The sequence below is a fragment of the Rhinolophus ferrumequinum genome, chromosome 20, assembly GCF_004115265.2.
Source record: "Rhinolophus ferrumequinum isolate MPI-CBG mRhiFer1 chromosome 20, mRhiFer1_v1.p, whole genome shotgun sequence".
NCBI classification, from domain to species: domain Eukaryota; kingdom Metazoa; phylum Chordata; class Mammalia; order Chiroptera; family Rhinolophidae; genus Rhinolophus; species Rhinolophus ferrumequinum.
The window spans coordinates 10,504,589-10,515,971 of record NC_046303.1 but is presented as its reverse complement, the minus strand read 5'-3'; the positions used below and the strand labels follow the sequence as shown (position 1 = coordinate 10,515,971).

Genomic DNA, 11,383 nt, shown 5'->3' with positions numbered 1-11,383 from the left:
CTGGAAGATTTTGCAAAATAGGGGAAACTTTGAGTGGTCTTGTTTTTTTACCCATATAAAGTTGCGTCTCATTTCAAGCCAGGATCTTTCTTCAAACGAGTATAAATCAATCTGTTTTTCCCACCACCAATTCATTGTGTTGCAATTTTCGTAAATACTATTCACTGCCTTAAGGAATCTACCGCTTCTTTTAAAAGTCCAGTGGAGTGGAAACCTACAAAGAGCATTTTTTGTAAACTTTTCTAGGATGTGGATTTAAATATGTTTTTATTTTATTTTTATTTCTATTTCTTTTCTACGATATTTAATTCATCTTTCTTAATCTTGTTATATCTACGAGTCTAATTTTTAGACTTTTTGTATTCACTATTTCTTAACATATTGTCTAATGGGCAACCACCAGATGTCACTCTATGTTAATATCATTACACTTGAGAAACCTTAATGCTTTTGCGATTCTGTTTTGAATACAAAGCAAAAAAATTCTCTGCTTTAATCTACTTTATATTTGTATCCTAGGAACTTAAAGCTAAAGAATAAACAGGAGAAGCCAAAAAGAACATCATTCATTCATGGAATAAACATGTCTTAGTTGCACACTATTTGTCTGGCATTTTGCTGAGTATAAAACTGTACAGAACAGAACTACAAGGTCTTCTGCCCTTGTAGGAGCTTAAGGATGAATGGGGAGAAAGACAAATAACAAACATGTGCAAGGCATATGAAATTTAATATATAAAACAAAAAGATCTCTTAGCTTCAGGAATCCTGGAGCAGTAGGTATGATTTACCGCAAACATTAGTGAGGAGGTTCAGAAACCCTTACAGTTGGTCCCTTGAGTTCAAAGCTCTAAGATTCAGCCTCCTAAATCCCAACCCAAGACTGGCTGTTTTGCATTTTGTAAATATTAAGCCCCTATTATGTGCCAGGAAATTTACAAATACACTTACTCCTATTCTTGACGACTAGCCTTTGAGAGGTTAAATAATTTGTCCACTGGCACATAGATAGCTTGGGAAGCTTCACAAAGAAATTGACAGGAGTCTAGTCTTGGAAGATGAATAAGAATTAGATAAGCTTAGAAAAGGGACAGGAGCAGCATTCCAAGTAGACTACTGTGTGCAATTGGCATGTGTTCATCTCCAAACATCTCTTGCTGCTTTAATTTAAATCTTACACCCTTCCTCCAAGTTTGGCATAAAACCCTTCCCTTCCTAAATGTTTTCCTTAATAACTCCTGTCCTTAGTGATTTTGTTTTATTACACTTAGGATACTCTGCACCCAAATTCTGATCAATCCTGCTCAAATATGACCAGCTCTGTCTGTGAAGCTTCTCTGATTTTGCAGTCTTAGTGGGTTATCTCATTATCCTGTAAAAATGTTAATAGCTCTCACAATGTCTTCTCTTATGATTATCCAGGGGGGTTATCACCCCCACAAAAAACTGTGAGTTCCTGAAATTCAAGAATTTGGGGAAGCAGTGTAGTGATTAAATCCATTCATTCCTAAGTTAAATTACTTTGGTTCAAATCTCATCCCCACCACAGTTTCTTCTAGTCATTTGGTCTTGGGCAAATTATTTAACCTTTCTGAGTCTCAATTTACCCATTGGAAAAAACGAGACTAATACTGTGTTTCCCCGAAAATAAGACCTAGCCAGACAATCAGCTCTAATGTGTCTTTTGGAGCAAAAATTAATATAAGACCCGGTATATAATATAATATAATATAATATAATATAATATAATATAATATAATAATAATATAATATACTAATAATACAATATACATAATATAATACTGGGTCTTATATTAATTTTTGCTCCAAAAGACACATTAGAGCTGATTGTCCAGCTCGGTCTTATTTTTGGGGAAACACGGTATCTACTTTAGGATTGTCGTGAAGATTAAATGAGATAATGCATGAAAAGTGCTTAGCAGAGGACTAGCACACAGTGCTTATTTATTAAATAAATATGAGCTATTATTGCTTGTCTTCATTTCATAATATTTAACATGATGCTTGGCTTAGAGTAGGTGCTACAAAAGGTAGCATTGCTAGCTGATTTCACATTTATCTTATTATTTTTTAAAGTGGTGATAGAAAAGTTTATTAGAAAAGATAGTACACTCCAAAGAATTAGGAGCGGGCCAAGCACTAAGAAAAGTGGCTCAAAGACACATTTATCTTATTTTTATAGCTAGATATAAGCCACTTTGAGGCAGCAATTTCTTTTTCTTTTCTTTTTTTTAATGCACTGTGTCTACCACACACAGTTCCAGGTATACTGTACGGTCTAATGAATGTTCTTTAAATTGATTCTCAATATTTCGTTCACATTCATTAACATCCTCCTTAATCTTCATAAGATTCCCAAGACAAAGTAATGCCAAATTAGTTTGTGAAGCCCTTTTTCTTTTCCTGGTTTTTCTTTTCTATCTCTACTCTTGTTTTATTTTTACCATACCATAATGAGAGCAGGGACCAAATTCAAGGCATTGTTGCTACTTGACAGAGTTTAAAATTCAGAAAATATGTTTTCTGAAAGTAAATTGTTTTCCATTTCAAGAACAAAATGAATATTAGCAATTTTCAATACCATTGATGAAAAATAAAGTCTCTTTATATAGTACCTGCTTACCTGTTGTTTTGCTTTCCGTGGTTTCCAGTTACCCTTGGTCGACCATGGTCTGAAAATATTAAATGGAAAATTCCAGAAATAACCAATTTATAACTGTTAAATTGCACATCATTCTGAGTAGTGTGATGAAATCTCCCATCATCCCTCTCATCCCAATCCATTCCTCCTGGGGTGTGACTCATCCCTTTTTCCAGCATCTTCATGCTGCACACACTTCAGGCCTGTTAGTCACTTAGTAGCCCTGTTGGTGATCAAATCCACTCTCCTGATATTCCTGTGCTTGTATTCATGTAACCCTTACTTTACTTAATAGCCCCCAAAGCGCAAGAGTCCTGATGCTGGCAATTTGCATACACCAAAGAGAAGCCATGAAGTGCTTCCTTTATATGAAAAAGTGAAAGTTCTCAACTTAATAAGGAAAAAAAGTATATATAGGGTTCAGTACTATCAGAGGTTTCAGGCATCCACTGGGGGGTCTTGGAACTATCCTCTTTGCATAAGCTGGGGGGCGGAGCAGCTACTATACTCTGAAAAAGGAGATAGATTTCATTTACACGGAAGAGTTAATGGAGATTGCAGGAAGGGAGTGGTTTTATTTGTCATGTTATTTCCTGAGGCAAAGTTACAAAAACAAACAACTGGCCAATTCCAGGTGGACAGTTCATTTATAATGAACTGAAAAACATGCCATAGCTCTGTCCCCAGGTTTTTTTCTCCCTTTAGCTCTTACTTACAGAATACACATAAAATAGAATTTACTTTCATCATGTAATATGCGTAATTGGAAGAGGTTCTTCAATATACAGAGGGTGCCAAAAAAATGTATACACATTTTAAGAAAGGAAAAAACTGTATTAAAATTGTGCTGATGGTAACAACTTGGAGCACCTTTTGTAACTGCAGAAGTCAAACGTGACTTGTATTCATCTTTTGTTATTGGTATATAACGAGTATTACAATTTTAATACAGTTTTTTTCCTTTCTTAAAATGTGTATACATTTTTTGGGGCACCTTCTGTATTATGTGTTCAGAAAAGCATTTCTAACTCTTTCCCTGGAGATAAATATCATAAAAATACAAGCAAAAGTTTCCTTTCAAAATAATGTTCAGAAAGTATTCCATTATCTCAAGTTGTTATTTCCAATCTTGCTAATCTCCTTCTAACACTTTTTACAATAAAGGATAAATTTCTATTTTTTCTCAATACATATATGTCTTTATAGACAATATCTTGTTAATGAATTTATTATATTAATACAACTCATTAAAAGCGAATGTAAAAGTTATTATTCTAAACTGTTAAATGAACCAGTCTGCATATTTAGAGATGGAAAAAATTCTGGAAATTTCCTTACTTACTTTCTCTCTCAATTTTCCCCGTAACATGTCTTCTTTGTTTATAGCATTATCTTAAATGATATTTTTAAAAAACATTTAAGCAACATAATAATTGTGAATAAATGATTTAACCTTAGGTGGAAGCCCTAGGATGCAAAGTGACACAATTTTTATAAAGCCATTACTGGGTCTCCTGCACAATGAATTGAACAATTGACGTTATCTGTAGATGTAGAGTTCTAAAATGCCCTAGCCTTACATCTTTTTAAAAAGATGTTCAACTAGACTTTAATTTTACCTATGCCAATTGTGGATAATATCAAGGCAGATGGAAGAAAACAGTAACCATATTCTGCAGACAGGAAAAAATATAGTTTCACACAGTTTTGAGCCAATGCCAAGATTTTGTAATTTAGAAATGATAGGAACATCTTGAAAATTTTCTACAGTATTTTTACCAGCATTAAAACAGTTCTACTGAATCATAGAAACTAAATTTAATTATAGGAAGTCTACTGTTTTTCCCAGCTATACTTATTCGAATGCAGGTCCTTAAATTTCAATGCCTGCAGTGGAAAAATATCTACTGCTAAGGTTGTTTAACCTAATGGATGTGCAATTAATAATGGTAATATTCACAGCCAATTATCCTACCGTGTTTCCCCAAAAATAAGACCAAGCCAGACAATCAGCTCTAATGCGTCTTTTGGAGCAAAACTTAATATAAGACCCTGTCTTATATGACATAATATGACATGATATAATATAATATAATATAATATAATATAATATAATATAATATAATATAATATAATAAATACCGGGTTTTATATAAGACTGACTCTTATATTAATTTTTGCTCCAAAAGACGCATTAGAGCTGATTGTCTGGCTTGGTCTTATTTTTGGGGAAACATGGTAGTAATGTCAAATTCTATTTGAAGCAGGCACCTTCCTTTAGTTTACCCCAAAACTGCCCTGGATAAGATATGTTAAATCTGTTAGTATTTCCATTATTCAATTTAAATTGACAAAGGATGAGATTCAATGCTTTAAAAAACGTTGAAGTAGTACAACCAGCAAGGAAATTAAAAACCCTGGTGACAATAGATCCCATATATTTTGTGCTGACCACAGTACTAAACCCAGAAAAAAATATAGAATGAAAAAAATGTTGCTTTTTAAATAGCAAGACTAGAATAATCATTTTACAGGTCTCCCTGTAAACTTCCTTTTTTGTCAAGGATATAGTGCTTCAGGCCTTAAGTTGCCTCCAAACTCCGATCGATAATATTTAACTAGGAAGAAAAGTAAAAACATAGAACGAAGCAAAAGAGAAACCCTGGGTAAGCAAGTTATTTAAAGCTGAATTCACAGCTACAGAGCTGCATCGATATGTTTCGTGTTACCAAAAATTGAAGAGTAAAGGGCAGAGAGACCCGAGGCCAGAAAGTTCAAGGAAAGGAAGTGAAGGAATTGGATAATAAGAGAATGAACAGAAAACACGTTAAAAAAAGAAGAGGAGGGAAGGAGCGGAGATTTTAATGAGAAAGGAGAGGGCAAAGGCGGTGGAAGAAGGTTGAGGCCACAAGGGAGCAGGAAACAGGTGTGCCAAGTCCCCGTCAGGCCCTGTCGGGGTTTTGGCGCCCCTCCCCTCAGGCCCCGCCCCACTCCTTAGCCCCGCCCCGGACGCTCAGGCCCGTCCCATCGGTTCCCTCCAGGTCTTACACCGCCCGGCTTCGCCGGAGGCGACCGCCGCATCAGGTGACAGCCCGGAAGCAGCCGAAGCGGATGAGGGAAGCGCGACGGCGGCCCCGGGGGGCGGGGCGGGGCGGAGCCGCAGAAGCCTCGGCCTTTTCCCCGTCCCCTGCGCGGCCCTCATGCGGCGCCCTGGTTGACACCTGAAATCCGCCGGTCGCCGTCCTCCTGGGGACCGTGGGGACGCCCGGCCCGCCGCCCTCGGCGGTTGAAGTCGTCGTGGTGCGGACCCACGGCGGCTGCCCATGGAGAAGGCCGGGCGGGGCAGCGATGGCGCCCCCCGGGGGCCGGTGCTGCACATTGTGGTGGTCGGCTTTCATCACAAGAAGGGCTGCCAGGTGAGGAAGGGGCCAGATCCTGCTCCCCGCCTTTCGGCTGCGTCCCCTCCGCTCCCCTCTGTTCCCCTCCGCTCGGCGCAGTCCCCCCTACAGCGCTCTCGGCCCTTCGCCTCTGAACTCGACTCCTCTGTCCAGCTCCTCGCTCTCTCCCCACCTGCAGCCCATCCCCACACTCCCGTCCTTCTCCGGCCCCTGCAAATTGTATTTCGAGCAGCGGAGGAGCTGTGTGGGTATGTTGGTGTTGGTAGGTGTTTAGGTTATTTGGTGGAATTGGAGGAAGGAATCGAAGGTCGGCCCCACTCTCTTCCCGGTCCATTTCTGTCTCTATTGACTTTATGGGTGTGCACCTGTATAACCCGAGCTTTTAGAAAAATTCAGCACTTGGACTGCGTTTTCAAGGTTATGAGCTCGGTGGGCTTCCACACCAACGCCTCTGGTTGGTTGAAGCACATGCCGCGCGGTGGGAAAATCAACTTCCTTTGTTTATCTTTGGAAGCCCTAGAATCCGTCGCGTTAGGGTGGTGTGTTGACTCCGCCCCCTCCTTCCCATTGGGCCTTGATTTGGCTATTTGATCTTGTCCAGATCGTGTTTTTTGGTGAGACCTTTACCTCCAGCTCTATTACAGTAAGAGCAAGTGTCTTTACGGAGCAAAGAAATGTGCAAATACAAAGTCATTTTTAAGCTTCTTCACTGAAATGGTAAAGGGAAGAATGGCACATTTGCAGTCTATGTATTGAAGGCAAGGGAACAAAATAGAAACAGGATTACTTAGAGTAAATACTGGAAGGCAATGATGTCATAATGTGCTAGTGAAGAGGAAATTGAAATGCTTAAAATATTAAAAACACCCTTTGCTACCACTAAGTAATGCAGCATTTCGCTTCTTGCGTTTCACAGGAAATGTAACATTTTGGGAGACTTTAATTGGCAAAATTTAAGTTCTTTAGAGGATAACAGAAAAGTGATGAAGGAAGTGTTTGTATGTGTTTTAAAGACTGCTTAACTTTAAAGTGTCATATCAAAATCCTTGTCGTTCAGGTAAAAATGACATAGAAAGATATCAAGGAGGAAGTGGCATTATTCAGTATTAAAAAATCCCAAGCAGCCATAGAATATATAAGTTTTTAAATGTGGCCCTGTGTTTAGAGGTAAGAGAATAGATACTTGAGTTTGTATCGTGGCATGCAAACACAGTGTTCATCATCATTAGATTTTTAATACTTTAAAACTTCACTTCTTTGATCTTAATTGTTGCTTTATAACTAACTTTGGATGTCGATGAAGTAATTGAAGCTTGGAGGAAGTATAATGTTCTTGCTGAGGTCACACTGCAAAACAGCCCTGGACTCAGACAGAATTGCTCTGGCACCATATGTGTGCATTCAAGCTGAGCATTTAGGAGTCTTTTAGGGTAAATTAAAAAGTGGAGCCCACTACCCAACCAAACTGAATGGAACTTTAAAGACCAAAAAGAAGGAAATATTGGTAGGAGATAGAATAAAATCTTTTAAATTTTGCTGTCACATAAAGTCAAGATTAATCTGTTTTATACCTGTTTTATTAGCAAAAGTAATATAATTCATATTTCCAGAAAGGAAAATGTAATGCTGCTTAGACATTTAAAGAAAACTGAACAACAGATTGTAAGATGAAAGAGGCACTTTGGGCTGTACCAACCACCCTGGCATTTCTCTGGATTTGTCTGGTTTTGGGTTTCAGCACTGAGGTAAAGGTGATGACAGGTTTTGTAAAATGAACACTATGCTGAGAGTCAGACCTGGATAATAACCAGCAAGTCCAAATTGCTTAATTTTTCTGTACCTCATTTTCCTCTACCAGAATTCTTCATGAGAATTTTAGACCTGGCAGGGATTTGCAGGTGAGTAAACTGAAACCCAGAAAGATTAAGTGACTTAAGCATACTTACACAGCTAATTTGGCCCTGTCTGAAAAACCAGAGCTGTACAATAGTTAAAGCAGTAAAAACTGATTTCATTCAGGAAAGCTGTTGCGATAGGAGAGAAGAGACCTCAGTATAGAACTGAGCTCAATCATGAATACAGTAAGGAAAAGAGAGAATTTATAGCCAAGTTGCAGAGTCGGGGGTCAGTGAATGGAAAATTACTGCATGGGGGGGGGAAGGGTTTCTGGCTAAACCTAACAGGATTCTTGCTAAAATTAGATAATGCAGAGACAAAATTAGTCTATCAGGTATTTCAGAGGCTCTAATTATTAAAGATTTCCCGCAGGATGTGTTAATCAGCCACCTTAGTCTCCATTTTAAGATCTTGCTTCCAGGTGTAAAAGACTAAAAAGTGCATGGCTCATTGAATTGTGACTGCCTTTAGATTGGTTTGGACTGTGTGAAGGTGCTTTGTGAGACTGGTTCTTCCAAGTATTCCAAATGCTGCGGGTTGTGTTGATCACTTCTTTCCATGCACTGAGATTATTCATAGCGCAAATTCCCATACTTGGTTGTAATTTGTAATTTTTAGATTCGAGGGACTGAAGTGAAACCTTTGTTTGAAAATAATGCCTTTCAGCCGTCTGCTGGGTTAAACTTGCTAACTTTGCGTAAGGGAATGGACTCCGTCTTTGTAGCCTCGGGTTATAAAGCTGCTGTCTAGTGCTGTGATAAAGGAGCCGGGTTGATTCCCGTGGACCACCAGGTAAAGTCAGCTTCTAATGTGGCTGTGTGCAAGATCCCAAACGATGGGTGTTCGTTCATTTTGTTTCTTACGTTTTTTTTCCACCTTTGAAGCCTTCACGTCGTGTATTTTAATGAAACATTTCTTCATTTAAATTTAAGTGAACATCTAATAGCTTTATCACTTGCTCATTTTTTCTCTTTTATTTGTGGAAATCTGTGGGAGTGAATTTTTCTGTATATAACATGTTAGTTTCTAGTGGTGATTTTTCTAGTTGACTGATATACTTAACACTTAGAACATGTTAAGTGAGTTAAAGTGCTCCCATGACATTTATAATGGTTTTGAGATAGCCCAACTCTTTTCCTAAAATTTTGTTTTTAAGTGAGTATTTGGCAAAGGACCTTTCTTCTTTAAAAACTCACCTGCAATTAGACTCTTTGACATGAGATAATTTATGGGCATCTTCTCTCGACTAGTTTGTTTGTTATAGATTGTGTGTTCAGGAGTTTTGTTTGTCCTTTATTTGCTTTGTTGCAGTAAATATATAAACTGCATTTGTCAGATTAGTGTAACTTTTGGCAAAATAATATAATCAAAAGCATATGAATTACACTTTTTGGTTCTTTCGTAGATGGAAATTTTTTTAACACTCCAATGAATCGGGATTAGTTATTTTTCAAAGCAATGTCATAAAAAGTTGGAATTATTACTTGATTTTTGACCCACTGTTCTGATTTTTTTCTGTTCATAGTTTTATATACATAGCTAGCAATTTTATTAATTCTTGAATAAACTGGTTTTACCAGACTGAACTTCTTAGAAAAATAGAATTATAAAAGAACTAGAACTCATGTTTACACTAGTTCCAACAGTGAATAAAGCCACTAGAAGCAGTGAAGAGAACAGTATATTTTCCTGTTGGTCTGCGTGGGCCAATCATGGGAACATCTCCACGAGTAGCAGGATGTTGCTTTGCAGATTCAGGGATGGGTTGAGGAGATTGGTGGTGGGAGGATTGGTTTATTTTGGATGATAGTGTCAAGCCCTGAGCCATTCAGGTTTTGGTGACAGATGGCTGGTGACAAGCATGTAGTTTTGGCACCTGCTATTGATAGAATCCTGTGGTGACAATGATAAAACATTGAGGAGGTACCGTTTGTGATTCTTGGAACAGAAAGAACAAACTTTGGAGAGTTAGAGGTTAGGGAAGAATGATACCTAGAGATTCTTTTTAGCTACTCAAAGAAACTCCTAAAACAAGATTGCAGTTTTCTGGCCTTCCTCAGTACTTTTATATTGAACTTGAATATTTTCGTGAGGTTTTTTTCCTGGTATTAGCCATGCTTTTCTAATGCTGAAATGATAAAATTCTCTGACTTTGAAGGGCTTAGAGCAATAGAATAGTTTTCATTTAGGCCTTGACATCCTGTCTAAGCAGGGGGGGTGTCAACTTGTATAATGGAAATTTAGAAGTATCAGGAGGTTCCTTTGTCCTCTTACAATTCCCTCCAGGAAGCTAGAGCGCCTAAATTTCTTTCCCTGGCTTAGGTCTTCATCCCTAATAAAATGCTTATGCATCTGGGTAAGGAACCCTTCCCATGTTATTAATGTGGTTCAGATCCTTTGTTGACCACAGATTTTGCTAGAAAAAGGAAGGCTGCGGAAGGACCCTAGTCTACTAGGGAGGAGCACTACAAGAGGAAGATGAAGATATGTAAGGAGAGGAGTCATTACCTAGTTAATAATTTTGAGACAGATTGGTCCTGTCATATTCCTTGGCTAAGATGACATCAGATTAAAAACTCACTTTCTCCCTAGGAGGTTTTTAGAGAATGTCATTTAAATTGATGTTTTTGATCATTTTTAGTCATATTCCAGCTGTTTTAAAAAATAACATTTCTTATGATCAGATGTAGTATGTACTCACTGTAGTAGAAAAGTGAGAAAAAAAGAAGAAAACTAGCACTTAAAACCTTGTTATCCCAGAGAAATCTATTCTTAACACTTTGATGAATATCCCTCCAGTTTTCTGGGGGTTTTTTTATGAATATATATAACTTTTTCCAAAAATGTATATACTGTAATCAAGTTTTATGACCTGCCTTTTTATGTAACAATATACCATTAATCTCTTTCCATATCAATAAAGGTTGAATTATAATATTTATAATATAATATTTATAATTATAATATTTATAAGTAGCTAAATAGTATTTTGTAGAAATACTTATTTGACTGGTCTCCTTTTCAGACACTAGTCAGCTTTCCAATTTTTGCTATTTTGAGTAATGCTGCAAAGACAACTTTGTGGCTAAATTTTTACACCATTTTTCTTAAGTGTGGAGACTTCATTTTAAGCCATCTTTTTCTTCATGGAGATCTTGTTGAAATGATTTTGAAAAAGAATATACTGAACACAATTTAGGTTAGTCTGGACGATTCTGGCTTCAGAACAGATGTCACTCATACTATGGCCTTCTCCATTTGTTTTAACGTAGAGTGTTTCACATACGCCTCTGATTCAGCTGGGCTTTTGATAGTCAGAGCATGATGACAGATGACAAAGCACTTAGCAGTTATTTCTTAGTGTTGACCCAAAGCATAGCATTGTAGCTTTTAGCTTCCCCTCTCTGCTTTCTAATTTGTTGCTGTT

General features: G+C 37.6%; 1 protein-coding gene across 1 annotated transcript in view; it reads left to right on the top strand.

Annotated features, from left to right (window-relative positions):
• Positions 1 to 5,807: 5,807 nt before the first annotated feature.
• AVL9 (AVL9 cell migration associated) overlaps positions 5,808 to 11,383 on the top strand; it is a 40,312-nt gene continuing 34,736 nt past the window's right edge. The window contains exon 1 of the mRNA XM_033088320.1: positions 5,808 to 6,078. Coding sequence (XP_032944211.1) covers positions 5,986 to 6,078 — 93 coding nt within the window. The 5' untranslated portion in view covers positions 5,808 to 5,985. The remainder of the gene's footprint in view (positions 6,079 to 11,383) is intronic.